The sequence below is a fragment of the Poeciliopsis prolifica genome, unplaced genomic scaffold (genome assembly GCF_027474105.1).
Source record: "Poeciliopsis prolifica strain line A6 unplaced genomic scaffold, Auburn_PproV2 SCAFFOLD001, whole genome shotgun sequence".
In the NCBI taxonomy this organism is placed as follows: domain Eukaryota; kingdom Metazoa; phylum Chordata; class Actinopteri; order Cyprinodontiformes; family Poeciliidae; genus Poeciliopsis; species Poeciliopsis prolifica.
Genome location: NW_026562376.1, coordinates 17,674,325 through 17,692,599, shown reverse-complemented (window position 1 = coordinate 17,692,599; position 18,275 = coordinate 17,674,325). Strand labels below are relative to the sequence as shown.

Genomic DNA, 18,275 nt, shown 5'->3' with positions numbered 1-18,275 from the left:
AATTACAAAGTCAGCCTTCTATCACCTGAAGAACATTTTCAGGATTAAAGGACTTATGTCCAGAACGGTGCTGTTGGCATTCTCACTAAAACCAGGAAGAGAGAGCACATCCGCTCACTAATAAAGTTTCTACACTGGTTCCATGATGCTCAGATAATAGACTTTAAAATACTTCTGTTAGTATATAAATCACTGAATGACTCAGCAGCAAAACATGTTAACCCCTGTTGTTGTTGTTGTTGTTGTTGTTGTTGTTGTATCCTCAGAACCAGAACCAAACATTGAGAACCAACAATCAGTTTTTATGCAGCACAAATCTGGAACAAACTTCCATGAAAATGCAAAACAGCTGAAACACTGAGCTCCTTTAAATCAAGGTTAAAAACTGACTTCCAGTCAGACTACATGAAATATCGATCAATATGTTGGATGTGTATTTGCTCCATGTTTTTGACGATGGCATTTGACAAATGTAAAGTTCCAGGACCTCACCTTTGGTGAATGAACGGTGAGATATTTTCTGAAAATTTATTTTTCATTTACAAACTGAGGAAAACTTCTGATTGACAAACAAACTGTGTCTGAGTCTGGAGTCTGAAAGCTTGGATTTGGGAAAGTCTTGTTGGCAGTTGGAGCCGGTTCTGCTCCGTGACATGTAGCAAGGATATTTCTGTAGAATTTACCAGTGGCACATCCAAACCTACCAGGGTGGAAACATTTGATCTTTTTTTTTTTCCAATCTCATACTAGTCATTAGACTCAGTGAACCTGGGGCGGATGGACACATGCCAGACATTCCTGAGGTGAAAATGTCCAGTTTTACGGTTCAAACTAAACCCATAACGACAGGTGACATGTCTTCCACTCTTTGTTTTATGAAAGTACAAACACATGGTTTCTGTTTGTTGCTCATATTCCACTGAGACCCAAACTTCTGAGGCTCCAGCAGAAACAGCAGCTCACCTCTGAGGTGACGATTGATGACAAACTCACTTACCGTCGCTTAATGAGACACGGAAAGACTCATCAAACTTTAAAACCAATCGCAGGAAAGGTAAACCTTATTTCATTCTCTGCCTGCCTGATCTGCTGTGGGAGTTTGACATGGAGGGCTCTGCTGATGCTGACACCAGATCTCTTCTCAAGGTTGCAACCTCATTTTTTAATAGTTATAGTACATCTGAGAGCACTTAATTATCCATTCTAAGCAGCGTGTGCTCACCCCGTTTATCATTTCTCACTCCATGTTTCAGGTTTGGGAGGCAGCTGCTACCACTATGAGCGTTAGGGATGCTGAGCTGGAAGCAAAAACTCCTCCAAACTCTCCAAAGACTGTTCAGTCTAAGCTTAACTACGTTTCATTTGACAGAAAAGGAACATTTCTCCAACATCTTGAATTTTCTCACAGTTTGAAGCTTTTGTTGGAATTTTTGTGAGAGATCTATGGAAAGTATTGTGGAAGGAAGTTTTTTTTTTTTTTTTACAAAACAGTCTTGGCTTTGATACTCCGAAATGAGCTCAAGTACAACCATTTAGAAACTTTTAAAAAATCCACGTAGGTTTTAGAAAAGGGTTGTTTAGTGTGGGATTTTAAATGTTATCAAGGAGCCAGACTCTTATAAAATCTGAAGGTGTCTGCAAGATACTTTAAAAACATGTTTTTAAGATGAACTGAAGCAATAAACATTAAATCAAACTTGTGTGCATTGTTTGCCAAGTAAACAAAATGCAAATAATGAACACAGGAGAGCAAATCATGGTAAAAACAATATTTTATGGTAGAAACTACAACGCAAACATAAAACTATATTTTAAGAAGGAATCTGAAACTATAGTATCAATCTTATCAAACTAGTATCGATCCAATACTGATATCAACTTGGTATCGATAGTTTTGGATCGATACCGATGTAAAGATTTCTACTGAATGGAGAAACCAGTCACTATGCATTCCAGTCCTCTGTTCTTTTTAAAAGATTTTCAATAAGATATAATCACCTCTTAAGACAATGACACTGCTACTTTATTGGGATTAAGCTAATAGGACAAGTGAAAAAAAAGAAATCAAAGATGATTATGATTACAACAGTAATATGACTATATGATATGTGATAATATATTATATTTCTCCTTTTTGACAGGTATAATTATGGTTCTTTCTGTGTTAGGCATGATTTTCAAATAAATTAAATGTGCAGTGTAGACTTGAACAAAAGCAACCAAGAGGATTTATTGTCCAAGTGTGTTCATTAACAAGGAATTACTTGACTTTGGTTTTCCAGCAAATGAAACCTGAAAGCATCAGCTGCATCAAATGGTGAGAACAAAGAATGCTGGGCTCATACAATGTGGAAAGATTTGTTCTTGATGTAGATTAATGAGCACCTCAGATCAACAGTGATAGATAAAGCGAGGTGTAAGTAAAGCAAAATAAAAACTTGTGTAAAAAGCAGCAGAAATCAGAAGTATGACTTTCATGTCTCTTGGATTTCTACTGCACCTGCAGAGATGCGAGAAAGATAATTGGTTCCAGCAGACAAAGAGACAAGCGGAGCCCGAATGTCTTGTTCACACGATGACTTATCTTCAGCTTCTTAACCTGTTTATCTCTCTCTCTCTCTCTCTCTCTCTCTCTCTCTCTCTCTCTCTCTCTCTCTCTCTCTCTCTCTCTCTCTTTGCTTAACTTTCAAAGGGAATTTTCAGAGACAAAAAGAGATCAAACCGGGACAAAACATCTCGCCTCCAGCGACGCAGATCAGGTTTTTGGGTTACCCAACGCGTATCTTCAACATTGTTCAATTTTATGAGAATCACATTTTTAGAGCGGGGGTCTTTGATTTTTCTTTCAAGGTGAATAAATATTTAATGCTGACCTCAGAGCAATGCAGCGTGATTTAAGGGTGGATTTCAGGAGAATTTACTGTTGCGTTCATCTTCTCTCTGTGACATCAGAGGTAGCTCGTTTTTGGCATGTGATCTGAATAGTATTACTGGAAAGAATCTCAAAGATTTCAGTATTTCTTTGTGTGTTGCATAGTTTTGTATAACTTGCAGTGATAACAAAAGTCTGTAGTCTACTTCTTCAGAGCTTTAAGGCTGAGAATGGGTTTTTACCACTTAGTTTTATGTCTAATTCCATGACATCACATTGATGTAATCCATGCACTCTTGCACTATGCACTAAGGTCAGATTAATGTGACTCATTTTATTTTATTTGCTTTTGTTTTTAGAAAAATACAAGTTTCCTGATAGTTTAAGCCATTCTTGACAAGGGGCGGTTCTAAAAAGAAAAACAGGGCAGGAATTTTAAGACTTTAATAATATTCTCAAATGGAATTCAATTAAATGCAAGAATAAATACATAGCAATATTTATTTATTTCAGCTGTTAATACATTTACAGAGTTTAACACCGTGATTTGTTGAGATGCCAAAAGTAGTCAATCTTTGAAAGAATGGCACCATCTTGTGGTAAATGTCTGCTATTACACAACAAAGTCTTCCATGTGTTGTAAACCAACCTTTCTAAAGTAAATTGAGGTTTCCTATTGGTTAATCGGAGTTGTACCGCCCCCTACCTATCTCTGATTGGTTCCTTGAAACTAACAGTGGAAGCATGTTTATGTGAGCATATTTTCGTTAGCTCCATGATAGTAACCGAAATTCGACAATCAACAGGTTAGTAACTTTGGTCAAAGGTTGTTATTACAATTAACACTTCGTAAACTATTGGACATTTTTGCATTTAAGGCGTGTATATGTATTAATATATAATATTGTAAACTGTTTTAACGACTCCTAGTTAGCACTTAGTTAGCAATGTTTCGGTTTTTCCACTTATATTCTCTTTCGAATACTTTTCTACCGAATGAGATGCCGTTCCCTAGTGCTGCAGTTCCCTCGTCGTTGTCAAATCTCTGCTGTTCTGCACCTCACCGCAAAACTCGTTTTAAATGTGGCGGTTTGCATCATTAGTTTAGTGACGACGTGGGAGGCGCCACATTAATCCTCAATGTGATGTTAAGCAGGACTCCATAAACAACAATGGCGAATAATGTTTATTTTTAAGCTGGCTTTAGATGAGAATTCGAATATTTTAGGTGTCATCTCGAGCTGGTTCGCTATCAGCGCCTCATACCGATATTTTTATACAGTATGTTGCCATGGCAACAACCACGAAGCCATAACGACAACTGCGGTCAGCGCTGACATTAGCTAACGCGATAACCGGCTGTTTTCATTGTAAACGCTTTGGAATACAAACACTAACGGCTTATTAACGTTTGCTTTTTCTTTCTTTCTTTTCTTTTTTCTACTAAACTCATTTGTTGTCGTTGACGACTGTTAGAGGACACCGTGTCGGGAGATGAACTGCAGTTAGCACCTCTGAAACCCGTCATTAGCATGGCTGGTATGTTGTCACCCAACACCGTGTTCCAGTAATGAGACACTACGCCTAACGGGCATCGTGGCCGCTTTACATGGGAGTCGATTACCAGGCTATAAAGGCACAGAAGCTACTTCGACTTAAATACACGCGTGGGGACCAGCATTAGCTTTATCGTAAAGGCAAACCAAAAAAAAAAAAAAGAAACGGCTCTCGGCACTTCTAATCGGCTTTTCTGCGTCTTATTTTTAGGGATGGGAAAGACGCCTGTGGTGACCCCTCAGCAGCTAACGAGAGGAAGGTAGTGACGGTTAAGGAGCGAGGTTGAACTGCCGTATGCAATGAAGAAGTTATTGAGCTTTACCAAGAAGAAGAAGAACTGTGGCACCTCAGACAATGTCAGCGCACTTTCTGATGGCTACGACTTGAAAGACAAGGATCTGGGGAAGATCCACAAGGCTGTCTTCCAGGGTGATTTGGCCAAGCTGAAGCCGCTGGCTAAGAAGAGTGATATCAATCAACTTGACAAGGAGAACAGGTAATCCTCACAAGTATCCTGTAAAGTATAGTGCATGAGCTGTCTGGTAGATTAAAGGAAAGCTAAATTCTTTGTGCCTTTTGCCAGTCTGTACTGTCCTCATCCAACCTGGCCAGTGTGCTTATTATATAAAGCTTGCAGCACTACGTAAATTATACATGTACCGCAAGATTTTTATGTGGAAAACAACTGTTAGAATGACCTGTTAATGTAATACAGTGCAAATGAGATCTTTTTTTTATTTAAATCTTTTTAAAAAATTATGAATCAGGTGCAAAGGTTCCCTGTCCTCTACTTAATTCCCACTTCCCATTTAATTTCTAAGCTATATGAGCAGCAGAAATTTTTAAAAATAATACGATTATCTTCATTTATGTGGCAATGCATAGTTTTAATTGAACTAAAAGGAGGAGTTTTATTTTTTTTTTTAAGTTTTGACAAATAAGGGAATAAAATTATTCGATTCAGATCCCTGGTTGATTAATTAATTTGTCTCTATTTATAACTTTCTAAAGATTCTAAAAAGAGTTTGTACAACTGTTTGATGTTTGATATTTGCATGATTCTGAACTCTTCTTCCCTTTAACAGAACTCCACTTCATATTGCGTGTGCCACCGGTCATGATGAAGTGGTTCAGTTCCTCGTTGATAGCAAAGCCAAACTTAACCTGCGTGACAATCAAAACAGATCCGCCCTGATGAAGGTAATCCTGCATGATGACACTCCGAGAGACCGCAAATCTTTTTTTGGTGTTGAATAATTGGATTTATTAATTGCATCCTCTGCTGAATGCATTCAAAGTAAAACGATCTTTTGAATAATCTGATACTCTTTTTTTTTATTATTGTTATTAGAGCAGTTTTCGTGTCTCTGGTGCTTTAACTGCAGTAACGTACACTCAAATTAAAGGTTGGATTTCTCTGTATGAGATTACACTACTGCACTACAAGATCAATTTATTATTAAGGCCTTCTAGAACTTGTCAGTTGGAGCATTATGACATTTTGCCACCTTCTTGTGTCATTACTTGCTATTGTTTCAGACCTCAATTCTTAATGTATATTGATTTTTTCTTTTTGTTTGGTTAACAGGCAGTGGAGGGCCAGCATGAACGCTGTGTGGCAATATTGCTGGAAAATCAAGCCGATCCAAATCTTGCAGACGTCAACGGCAATACGGCCCTCCATCTAGCAGCGAACATCCCCTCCATTCCCACAGCGACACGTCTGTTGCAGCATGGGGCGGAAATTAACGCGCAAAATAAGGTGATTGCCATATGAGTTTATGGTTTCTGTCAAAAATGAGTATTTTTTTTCAGAAAAGTGTGTTTTAGTCACAGTCTCTTGAGATTTTGTTCACATTCACGGCAAAGTGTTACTTCCATTTTGTCAATGTTGTTTGATCTGTGATCCAGGAGGGGTTCGCCCCATTGACCATTGCGATCCGTGAAGACCGTATTGAAATGGCCGAGTTTCTCCTGAAAGAGACAGCTGATGTGAATTGTCTTGACCACGAACAAAGGTCCGTACCGAACAAGAAACCATTTGCCAATCATGATTGTCGACGGAAGGTCATGTCGAACTGTTGAAAGCTCTTCTGCTGACGCTGATTTCATTTTCAGGTCCCCTTTAATGCTAGCTGCCTGCAGCGGTCAGCACAGTATGGTAAAGCTTCTCTTGCAGTTCGATCCAGACATCACCCTTCAGGACAAAAAAGGGTGGACAGCTGATGACCACGCACAAAAAAATGGACATCATAGGTAAGGTCAACTCAAAAATTAATAATGGCAGCAATAATTTCTGTAATTTAGGGCAGCAACAAACAATTATTTTGAGTAATCTCTTAATCTGTCGTTTATTCTGACAATTAATTGTCAGAATTAAAAAAATTGCACTTTTGTACAAATTTTTCATTTAATCACTGAATCCTTTGCAATGTACAGTATAGGAAATACTTCAAAAGAGGAAAATAAACAAGTATTCAATTCCTTTTCTGTCATAAAATAAAACTAAATGAAACTAAAACTGTGAGGAGTTTTGGATTAAATATATTTACAGGCAAAGGTGTCTTCATCTTAAATGTAAAATGAATACATGTTTGAATAAAATGAGTAGAGTTTTCCTTTTATTGCTACTTGAAATATGTTTGGTATTTTTTTCATCAAATGGCTTTTAGTTCGAGTCTGTAACAATTAATTGATTCATAAATTAGTTGACGATTCAGTAATTGATTCATCACATTTAATCAGATGAACTGTTTTGGTCCTATGGTATTTACTTAAAAAACTCTCAAAAGTAGATTTTTTTGTCACATTTATTAACAACACGAAATAAAAACAACCTTTTCAAATAAACTTTGATTCACAAAATTCACTGACTCAGTTTCACAGGCCACATTCAGGCCTGAGCACTGACCTTTCTGACAACATGAAATAAGCTAAAAGAGCTAAACAAGCAAACACATCAAGCAACATCTGATGCGATTGCAGCATTTGAGCCAAAGACTAAGCCATTTTCTTAAGAACACTGGTTCTGTTTTGGGGACTGATCTGAAAAATCTGGAGATGATTAAATCGATCTTTAGCCAGAGGATCCTGTAAAACCGCTGTAATACAGATTGCAACCTTTCTGCCCACATCCATCAGCATCTACAACAACTCTGTAAAGAAAACTGGATAGTATGAAATATAAAAAGGGATGAATTGAAGTATTTTTTATTTTTTTTACATTAAACTGAATCATAAAAAACGCATAAGGACAGAAAGTCAGTCAGCAAAGAACGCACTGGGAACTTTTACTGAGTGACTTTGGGCCAAATGTCCACAATAATACTACAAATATCATTTTTATGCCATGAGTGGCCCAAGCTGTTTTTAGGTTTAGTGTGCAGCTACTTTTCCACTTTCTTTTCCCTTTATTAAAGAAATGACATTTTAAAATGGACTTGGGATAATAGTGCAACAAAAAAAAAGAAGTAAAATCAGGAGAAACCTGTGGGTACAGATACACTTTCACAGCACCGAGTGTGGTTTTATAGTCTCTTTGAGCAACACCAAAACTAACAGTAATCTATTTTTCCATGCTTGGTATGAGCACCGTGGCATTTTGAGTTTCTTTTTTTCCCCCTCCCCTCCTTTTCAGTTGTTGCCTCCTAATCACAGAGTATGTTACCAAGAGGACACACAGGGCCTCAGTATCACGTCCAGGTCCATACAAGAAGAAAAAACCACCGAGCATTCCCTTCCACCATGAACCTGAACCAGGCTTTTCTTTGGGAGGACCAGCCACTGATAAAGGTGATACACATTTATTTTAGTTAGATAGTGAAGAAGTAAGTTTTACAGACTCTCTGTATGACTGACTGATCATTTTATTTATTCCTCATGCTTGACTGGAACTAGAGCTTGGGACAAATGAAGAAGGGGGAGGTACTATACTTAGATGAACTTTGTTAGCAGAATTAGTTTTCTTTACATTGTAACGGCCAAATTTGAGTTCCGATTAAGATCAGGCTCCTTCACACATATTACGAAATACAGAGCTAAACCTGTTGCCTCACTTTCAGCCTCTAGATGTGAGTCAATAAGTAATGTGTCAAGGAGGCTGATTGTATTTGGGGGGAAAAAAATCTGGTAAATTCCTTTCATTTTGCTACTTTTATTATGTAGTTCAGTGTGATGGTCTGTGTATTGTTTTAACTTTAAAATAATTAAAGTTGACAAAATGTGAAAAATTTTTAAGGTATACAAACTTTCATAGGGCGCTTTAAATGCTTTGAATCTCTTCTACATGTCGGAGGAATGTCTAGGTAGAGTTTCTTTAGATAATACGTTAATAAAAACGTATTTCTCCCTTGCTGCAGATTTAGAAGACAATTCATTGTCAGAGTCAGTCAGTCGGTAAGCAGAGTTTTCTTGTTGCATTCAACAATTCCATTTTACAACTTGATTTTCCTGATTGTAATTGTTCCTCCGTCCTTAGAGCTTCTAAAAGTGCGAATGATGAATGGCCCTCAACAGAAGATGATGATGACTCCTCTGCGGGAAAGGTTGGTGAGGTTTATATTTGACGCACAGCAGCCTTATTTATTAATTTTTTTTAAATCTAACTTTCATGTAATGTTTTTGAAATTTAGAAACCACTTAAAGTGAACCTAAGCCGAATTTTGGCGTCTAAAAAAGGAGAAGGTACCAAGAATCTTTTAATCATTTGTTACTAATTATAGTAGTTTGTGACTGTAATCTGTTATCCTCGCTTACCCCGTAGCTCCTGTTCTACCCGACACTTCCCTGAGTGATGCAGAATCAGAGCCACTACGTAAAACTAATGTCCCAGTAGATTCCTCTACAGTTTCCATTCTTTCCAAATCCCCTCTTCATATCTCCAGAAAGGTAAAACTGTAGTGGTAAAGCTTTACTGTGTGCTTTTTTGTAACAGCTTTCCATTCTTTTGTTGTTTTTTTTCCCACCAAATGCCAAAGAACAAGGAGATAATTCAGCTGAAACGGGGAAAGGAAAATCCTCAGAGCATAATTTAAGTGCTAATAATTCTCAGGATGAAGGTTCTGATGGAGGGGACTCTGGAGAAGATGATGAGGAGGAAGAGGAGGAGGAGGAAGAAGATGAAGATGATGAGGAGGAAGAAGGTGAAGAGGATGATAGTGAACAAAGCGATGAAGAAGAAGATGCATCGGAAGAGGAGGAAAATCACAATCAGAGCTGCTCTGCAACTGACATCAGAGCTGATAGTCAAAACACTCCCCACAGTGACTCCTCTCTGAATGCTGGGATTCCTGCTGCAGTCAAACATGAGATCAGCAAAGAAGAGAGGGAAAGAACAGACGACACCAGTCCTGATGGTGCAAAAACCTCTGCAATTCCAGCAATATTAGACATAGCAGGTGATTGCATTGTGTCTGCCATTAGGGTGGAATCAAAGTTGTCCGATGAAGAAGAGAGTGTTGCTAAGGAATGTATGAGGTCATCAGACCAAACATTTATTTCAAATCAAATCTCAACAGAAGTCCCAGTCCCGCCCGAAGTAGCTCAGTCACCCGCTAACGTTAAAGAAGTGGAGTCAGACAAAGAGATGGAACACGATGATAAAGATTCTTTGAGCGACGAGACAAATGGTGTCGACAAAGTTTGGAATGATACTGACGATGAAGAAGAAAATGAAGCAGAAGAAATTGGTGGAAGCACTTTGATCACTTGTCCGAGGAAACTGTTAGCCGACATCGGAAAGAATATCAAGTCTGACGTGGAAGATGATGCTTCGTCAAGCAGGGAAACTGTTGAGGAAGGTAAACGTAAGTCCTCATGGGGCTCTTCAGTAGAAGGAAGTGATGTCGACATACCCAAAGAGAGCGAGGCAAACATTGAGGTTCTTCAACAAGAAAATGATGTCCAACCTCCAGATATGCAGCTGGAAGAGAAGGAGGAGCAGCCTGATACTTCATGGGATTCTTCAACACAATGTGTTTTACCAGAGAGAGTTATTGATGATCCGGGTTTACCAAGTTCTCCTCAGGCCAAAAACAAACCAATCGTAGCAACTGCAGTTGAATCAGATTGGGATTCCTCTGAAGTCGAAAACCAAAATGACACTGGTGCTCAATCTGCAGTTGCATCATCATATTTAAACGAAGAAGACAATGATACGAAAGAAACGCACAAACGCTCCTTCCAAGAAGAAGAAAAAGACAGTATTGAGAAAGAATCCAATGACCCCTCCCCTGTCGTGTCAGTAGCACTTGAGTGTGAAGATGCAAAAGGCCCAATACTCTGTGATGATGGCCAGCCAACGGGATCTGCTTCACTAAAGGAAGAAAAGTTAGATTCCGAAAATGAGGAAGGGAACAGTAGCAGTTGGGATGATGATTATGAAGAGGAAAGTGATGAGTCGGACAAGAAAGAAGCAGAAAAAGCCAAAACAGACAAAATTCAAACTGTGGACAATACCGAAGAGATTCCATATTCCTACATTGACGGAAATGATGAAGCTGAAAATGAAACCAAAGCTCAGGGAGAAACGCTGGTCGTCGATGAAAATCAGAGTAAAGATTTTGAGTCGAGTGAGGATTCAGATAGCAGGCATCAAAAACTCCAGTATGACTTTGCCAGTGCTACAGTCAAATTGCTTGATGTTGGAGATGATTCTGCTGGGTTATGTGAAAAGTCAGTTGATGAAGGTGAAGCTAGACTAACATCGTATGCTCCGCTTGAAACTGAAACTGCAAGTGTTGCCAGTACAAGAGAGTCTTCTGACGAAGATCAGAGAGGGGAAGTGGTCTTTTCCAATTCATCCATCAAGGATGATGATACCAGTGGACAACACCAACTTTCAGAGGTCTCTGGTGAAGCGTTACCCCAGACTGACATTGATGATGTGGACCTAAGCTCACCCGATCGATCTGAGAACACGAGCCTGAGATGGCACGAGCTAAAAAGCACTGACGAGCCTGGTATTCAGGTAAAACAGAGATGTTTGGTTATTGGGTGTCAAATAGGATGGTTTGTATTTACATTACTTCTGCCAAGACCTTCAATATTTGTACCTATTTGTTTAATGGTTGTGAACTCAAATGTCAATGAAATGGGGTTTTAAATGCATTATCTTTTTTTCCTTAGAAACAAAATTTTACTGAAGATGAAAAAGACAATGATAGAAAAGGAAAAGATGAAAAAGACTCATCGAATGCTGATAATAAATCTCAAGACAGTGGAGACGTCCATGATGGAGTTCCAACTGTTCCAAAAGTAGAAGTTGGTAAAGATAAAAAAAGAGGTATGAATACTAACATGAAACTAATTGGAGAATTCTTAACAGTGGATGTAACCGAAACATTCAACTGAGATGTCAAACTTGATTGACTTTCAAGTTCAAATAAATTAGTTCTTTAGAATTTATCAGGAAAAATTAATTTAGAGGAAGCTAAGTTTGCTAAATGTTTGCTGAAGTCTGCCCTCCACTGTTTATCATGAATAAGTTTCTTTTTGCTAAAGAAGAGTCATGACTTCTTTTTATACCATAGATTCTCAGTGATCATGTTTTGCAAACTGACAGTATTGTTGCTATTGTACAACATTCAGTACATATATCTGAAATGTGATTAAATGCTGAAATTGTGTACTTTGCGGCTATTAAAATCACTGTTCTTGATGTATTTATTTAAAAAAAGCTCTATACTAATTAATTAAAGTTTCTATGTAGACTTCCGGTTAGAACTGGGTCTGAAGAAAGGGGAAGGAGATGAGAGTTCATGGGACTCCGAGGTATAAACAAATATGTTGCTGAACTGCTCCTGATCAGATGACTGTTCTTGTTTTTGTCGGTTTTTAGTATTAAAATTTGTTTGTAAATTTCAGTCGAATTCGGAACTTTCCAACGTACCACATAAGGAAGAGCCAAATCTGCACAGCCCAAATAGAGAGGGAGCAAATCCTGTGGAAGATTCACTCAAAGAAAGTAAATGTACACTTTTATTATTTTTCACTTTATTGATGGTTTCAGTGTTTTTTGTTTTTGTTTTTGCTTCTAGATGCAACCAAGTCATTCCAGGCAACATTCCATGCAGCAGAAATTGTGTGACTTTACCTATTTATTGTTATAGAAACATGCACTTTAATGAACGGCATTTATCCTTCTGTTTGTCTAGTGTCCGAATCTTTAAAAGTTATATATGCACAATGTAAAGTGTGTCCCTTTGAACAAAACCGTCCCAACAGTTTGTTACTTTTCTTTTTGTAGACCTGTTTTACATTCCTTCTTTTTTAAGAGGGGAAGGAGGGAGTAGGATGGCAGAGATAGAGCCTCGCAAGAATGTAGGGATGCCACAAGGCAGCCAGGGAGAGGGTACGCCTGTTTTCACTCCCGGCTAATCAGAAAACTCACCATCACGTCATTGTCGCATAAGGGGATGCATGCAGCATTCACTGCACCTGCTTGATCCTGTCAACTAGCTATAAAGTGCAAGGCACACTACGTCTTTTCAGAGCTTAGTGCCTTGTAGAAGAAATGCAAAGTACTAAAGTTCAGAAATTGAGAAAATTTTGAACTTTTTTGCTTTTTGTTGCATTATAAGAACAACCTTCGTTGGATTTTATTGGGATTTTAAATGGCAGACCAGCACAAAATGTATTGTTTTTTTTAATTTTTTTATTTTTATTTTTTCATTTTTTTACAGCACAATTTTAAACCTACAAACACAAAGCTTGAGTCTGGGGAGAAGGGTTGCCTTCCAGTAGAGCATCAAGCCAGAGTTACAGTAGAAGGGTTTATTTCAAAGCATGTTCATGTGTTACAATCTACTAAAACCAACTGAGAATCTGATCCAGAACTTGAAAATGGATAATCAGAGACACTGTATGACTGAGTGAGATATTTTGCAAATGATTAAGGGTAAAAATTACAATCTTAGGATAAGGCAGAGACACACCTAAAAGACTTGCAACAAAATCGAAAGTGCCTTAACATAGGTTGGAAGTATCAGGGATATTAAAATGATCACACTAATCAAGCTGTCAAGGTCGCTACTGGGACCCCAGCAGTCGCTGACACTACCCTCTATTTGTTTTAATCCAGACACGTCACCTAACAATCCCAACATGAGTTTGCTTTTGGCCTCACATTTCCAAGTGTGAATGTCGCCAAAATGACCTAGAGAGACGAACCCACGCCACTTTAAGTAAAAGATGAAACCTGTTCTCACCTCCTCTGTTTAATGTTGTTTTATTTAAACCAGACATAGATAGTTACTTTCATTGTTATCTTCAACCACTTGTTTGCCTTGACAGCCCCATTAGTGACCTCTACTAATCTGATTGTTCTTGCTAAAACTTATTAGCCTCATACTTTCAAGCCATGTTTAGAACTGAAGAAGCTAACTGGATGAGAAATGAAACATTTTTATGAAAAATTAGAAGACGTCTGACTGCCTCTCCCAATAAAATACACTGAAGTTTGTGGCTATTAAGGTAAAAAACAAACAAAAAAATGAAATATGAGGGAACTGAAGATAGTTGTAGGTGGCTTGTTTTAAAGGAATGTTGTGATTCAAACTCCACTAATCTTGACCATCGCCTGAAGTTGTGTTCCATTCAAAGACATCAGTTTGCATGGCGATGCAGAAACATGCTAACCTCCAGCTCATTTGCATGGGAATGCTTCTAACAGTATCCTAATTGCCTGCATCATCTGGATTTTCCAGATGCTTCCTGGTGAACTTCTTAGTAGTCAATTGAAATCACACCCTGTCTTTTTCAGCTGACAGTGACAATAAGGATAATCAAAGGGAGCTTACAACGGAAGACAATCCTGTACAGAAAAAGGTACATTTAACAGATAGAGACACAGAACCTAACTGGTATATGCTACAATTACAAAGCTCTGTCTTTTATTTTAAATAGAAGGAAAGTTCTAAAGAGCTCAGTGTTTTGATCAGCCACAAAGGAAATGTCAACATAATGGACGAGCTTGGTGTCGGCGATGTAGATGATCTTGAAGGTAAGGGGGGGTTTTGATGTCCAATGAAAGAATTTTAGTCTATTTTTTGACTGATTTCCATCAAACAAGCTACAACATGTAACGTTTTTAGCATAAGAGTGGGACAATTACTCATCAAATCTATAATCTGCAAGGGACTTTTGGAAGATGATTGCACAAAGTTCACTCTACAAACCTCTGCTTCAAAGCATGATGGTGTTTGTTTTGGATTTGTTTCAGATTTTTGCTCTCCTTACCATGAATCTATAGCATTCATCTGAGAAAACAATCATTGTTGAAATTCTTTTTGCTTTAGTGTGAATTATTGTTGGCTTCAGCAAAAGTTTTAATGTAAAAGAAAACAACTGCATATGAGCAAACGTGTGTGAACTGATTAAAAGTCTGCGTTCTTTACATGCGACATTGATTTTTGCATTGATTTTTGTTTCTGTCCTTACCCATTTTGAAGCAAAAGACGCAGGTCAGTAACAGTAAAGGAGTTTGAATGAGTTCAGATGTATTCATTAAAAACTGTATTTGCGTATTTTGCCTTAGACTGTAGCTTAAGAGTAGAAGAGAAATGGGATGTAATGTTTAACTTGACATAAACTGTACTCCATGGCTCCACAAACTAATCTTTTTTTCCCCCTTGACTTAAAGTATCTTATGTTCGTGGTGCAGATGGATCAGACTGGGATTCTACCAGCAGTATCAGTAAAAGAACCCCGACTGGGTTGAAGATTCCCTCCTCTGGCCTCGAGGAGTTTCAGAAAGACGGTGGTCTTCCCAGAACCTCAACACCTAAGAGGAGCAGCAGCTTTGGGAAGAGTCTACCCAGCACGTCCTCCATCTCTGCTCTGCTGCTCCAACCTCATACAACGAAGATAAATTTTCAGACGCCAGACGAAGAAGGTAAGTTGGTGACTTTTTTTTCTGCCATGCGTATCCCGAGTATGCATATTTAACATGCAAGAGTTTTTATCTGTTTCTTTATCCCACAACCAGATTCAGATAGTGAGATAGAAAAGACTAGAGGCTCTCAAGAAAATTCTCCTGCAGGCAATCGGCGACGGTCAGCGCAGGAACCTGGTACAATTTAGTAGTCCTTTTTAAGATTACCTCTATGCCCGCACATGCCCAGTGTTCTGGGTACTGACTCCATCTTCTCTCCAGGTACTGCTGAAGAGGCAGAAAACATTCAAGAAAGTTCGGATTATGAAGTGGAAAAGGTGAGAAATGTTGATAGAGTTGTCTGCCTCCTCAATTCAATTCTCCTTTTTAGCAACATCTTCCCCAGTTTAAGTGTCTTTCTCTTTCTGAAAATGCATGAGCAAGACATATTAGCGTGAAATGTCTTTGATGACTTCTAATTTGGAATATCTTGGAACATTTTTAGCAAAAGCAGAATATATTTTTTACAAGGTATATCTAGCGACCTAACTGTACTAAAGTGTTTCTGGCAAGAAGCCACAAATGTACAATATATTTGTAAAAATATTTTGAACTTTCTCACTCTGTCAAAAACTTGAGATGTGATGGACCAAGAGGGTGCATTGCCTAAATTATTCATTGTACGGAAAATGATTGCAGGCTTTTGTGTTATGTCTCTACCAAGGTTGCAATTTTCGAGATGGAAAGTTTTACCCAGTTCTCGTTTCAAAGTAGACAGTTTGAACCAGGGGTGCACTGATGAATAGGCCCCAATTTCCTTAATTTTGGGTGATTGGTCAATAATAAGAAACCTGTTCACATCTACACATAGGCGGAAGCTATGATCACCATTATATTTAGTGACTTATCAGACTAAAAACAACGGTATCGGCCAAAGTCATAATTGCCAGGCCAAATATTTTAAAGATTGGTGATTGGTCAAAAAACGCAATTGGTTCACCCCTAGTTTGAACATCTCAAGTGGATTCTATGTCTACCTTGTGTTCTGGATATTATATCAAAACCATTTTTTTGTTTGCATTTCTGTCTTTTTTGTTGTTGTTTTTGTTTGTTTGTTTGTTCTGTCTTGTCAAATCACATCATCAAAGGAGAAAGATGATGCAGTAGATGGATGTGAGTTCAGTTTGAACAACTTAGGCCATGCAGGCTCTGACACGGAAGAAAAGGTAGGTGGAGATACTCCGTGGGAGAAGCGTTACGAGAAACTCTGGGTAGAGGTTGAGAAAAGGGAGGTAAAATCCACCTTTAAGAGCGTCACTGGGGAGTTAAAGGAGAGGTTTGGCGAACTTTTTAAATCAAGGGATCCTGCGAAAACCCCCACGGAAGACACTTCTCCTGCGTCCAGCTCTACGGGTGAAGATTCAAGTGACGAGGAAGAAGAGGACATCGTTCGCCCCACAGCTAGAGCAAGAAGTATTGTTCTTCTCACCATCCCTGAGCAGAGAGAGTCAGGACAGGAGGAGTCTATGGCAGAGTCACCTGGCAGCTCCTTGTGTGAGGAAACACTACCGGACTGTGATCAAGATGTGAACGATAGCTTTATCCATCATAAGTCAGCTCTACTCACAGCTGATGTCGAGACCAAAGCTTCATCACAGCTTACCGCCGCACAGGAAGAAAGCGAAGACGATACCGATCGATACAGCAAACCTGCTTCAAAGGATAACGGCGTAGCTCTGCTTGCTACTGACTCTGCTGGCCGTCTACATGAAGCTGGTGGGTCCAATGCAGGGTCAGAAGAGAGTCTGACGTCTGAGCTGGCCTTGCAACACAGATGTCCAGATGTCTCTAATGGAGAAGGGCCTGAAGAAGAGGACATGATGAGGTTTGATCCTGAGGTAGGAAGGCTGGGAATTGTTTTCAAAGCAAAGGCCCAGCCCAAGAAAGCGATGTAGGATTGCTGCTTTTGACGCAGTTGCTTCTGGACTTCGTCTTTCTCTCTCTTCCTCGGTTTTTTCAATACCTAAATGTGTTTCTCTTTCTTCTTTCAGTTGAGGCTTATAGCATTATGACCCTATTGCTGCAGTTACATGTCTATTTCTTGTCACGTGTTTCATTTAATATAGATCTGCTTGGTTCACTTATACCCACCTTAACTTCTTGCCATTCTAACCAATCAGCTGTGGACCCTTGAGTGTTTTCTGAACAGCTGTGTGGCGACAAGATTATTTGTGAAAGTCAAAAATTGCAGATCTTACGATTAGATTTATGCAGGGTGTCCACACATCCTTAAAAAAAAAAAACTTAAATTTGTGAGTCTAAATTCATGTGTCTAAAATTGAGGCCTGAAAATGTCAATTAATTTAAAAAAGTTCAGTTGGCCTTAATTAAGTAAATCACAGCTTTTTGAAAATGCAAAATCAGTTCTGTACATATAATGTACAGTAAAATGCTGCATCTGGGACAGATTTTCAGACAAAATATGCTAGTGACTGGCCAGCTACTCTAAAACTACCAGTGGTCCACACTTGTGTGCTTTTTATTTGTAGTCTTGTGTCATACATGTGCATTGCATGTATGATTTACACTGAAAATGTCTGTCAAAAATGTGTGAAGTTTGCATGAACAATAGTTTTCTTTATTGCATGGAATAAGTTTTATTTTCAGTTTTGATTTCCCTTATTATGCATGCTGTGTGTTAGTTTTTACAGTCAATCTTTTGAAGAGTTTTTATTATTATTTTATTAGTTTTTTTGGTGTGTCAATTCCTTAAAGGACAGAATAAGAAAAGGAAATAGAATCTACTATTTGTATTGTCAGTTTATTGTTTTTAAAGAAAACGACAACCAGCAGTAATACTTAAGCTGATCGCATTGTAAAAAAAAAAAAAAAAAGTTAATTATTTGAATTTCTTTCTTAGACAGGAACCCAGTTCCTCCATTATTATTATTATTATCATCATCACCATCGTCACAG

At 38.4% G+C, this 18,275-nt stretch overlaps 1 protein-coding gene across 3 annotated transcripts in view; it reads left to right on the top strand.

Annotated features, from left to right (window-relative positions):
- The first annotated feature begins 3,598 nt into the window (after positions 1–3,598).
- The window catches only part of si:ch211-272n13.3 (ankyrin repeat domain-containing protein 26), a 32,509-nt gene continuing 17,832 nt past the window's right edge, over positions 3,599–18,275 (top strand). The window contains exons 1-21 of one of the 3 annotated variants that reach the window (XM_055022434.1): positions 3,599–3,678; positions 4,640–4,925; positions 5,515–5,629; positions 6,018–6,191; positions 6,341–6,447; positions 6,548–6,685; positions 8,067–8,221; positions 8,327–8,353; positions 8,788–8,824; positions 8,907–8,973; positions 9,061–9,112; positions 9,192–9,316; positions 11,555–11,711; positions 12,138–12,199; positions 12,293–12,392; positions 14,190–14,254; positions 14,333–14,429; positions 15,069–15,320; positions 15,414–15,497; positions 15,582–15,637; positions 16,448–17,197. In XM_055022434.1, coding sequence (XP_054878409.1) covers positions 4,729–4,925; positions 5,515–5,629; positions 6,018–6,191; positions 6,341–6,447; positions 6,548–6,685; positions 8,067–8,221; positions 8,327–8,353; positions 8,788–8,824; positions 8,907–8,973; positions 9,061–9,112; positions 9,192–9,316; positions 11,555–11,711; positions 12,138–12,199; positions 12,293–12,392; positions 14,190–14,254; positions 14,333–14,429; positions 15,069–15,320; positions 15,414–15,497; positions 15,582–15,637; positions 16,448–17,197 — 2,817 coding nt within the window. In that variant the 5' untranslated portion in view covers positions 3,599–3,678; positions 4,640–4,728. Of the gene's footprint in view, positions 3,679–4,162; positions 4,412–4,639; positions 4,926–5,514; positions 5,630–6,017; positions 6,192–6,340; positions 6,448–6,547; positions 6,686–8,066; positions 8,222–8,326; positions 8,354–8,787; positions 8,825–8,906; positions 8,974–9,060; positions 9,113–9,191; positions 9,317–11,554; positions 11,712–12,137; positions 12,200–12,292; positions 12,393–14,189; positions 14,255–14,332; positions 14,430–15,068; positions 15,321–15,413; positions 15,498–15,581; positions 15,638–16,447; positions 17,198–18,275 lie in introns of those variants that run through there. The other 2 variants (XM_055022363.1, XM_055022512.1) reach the window with 2 other exon arrangements.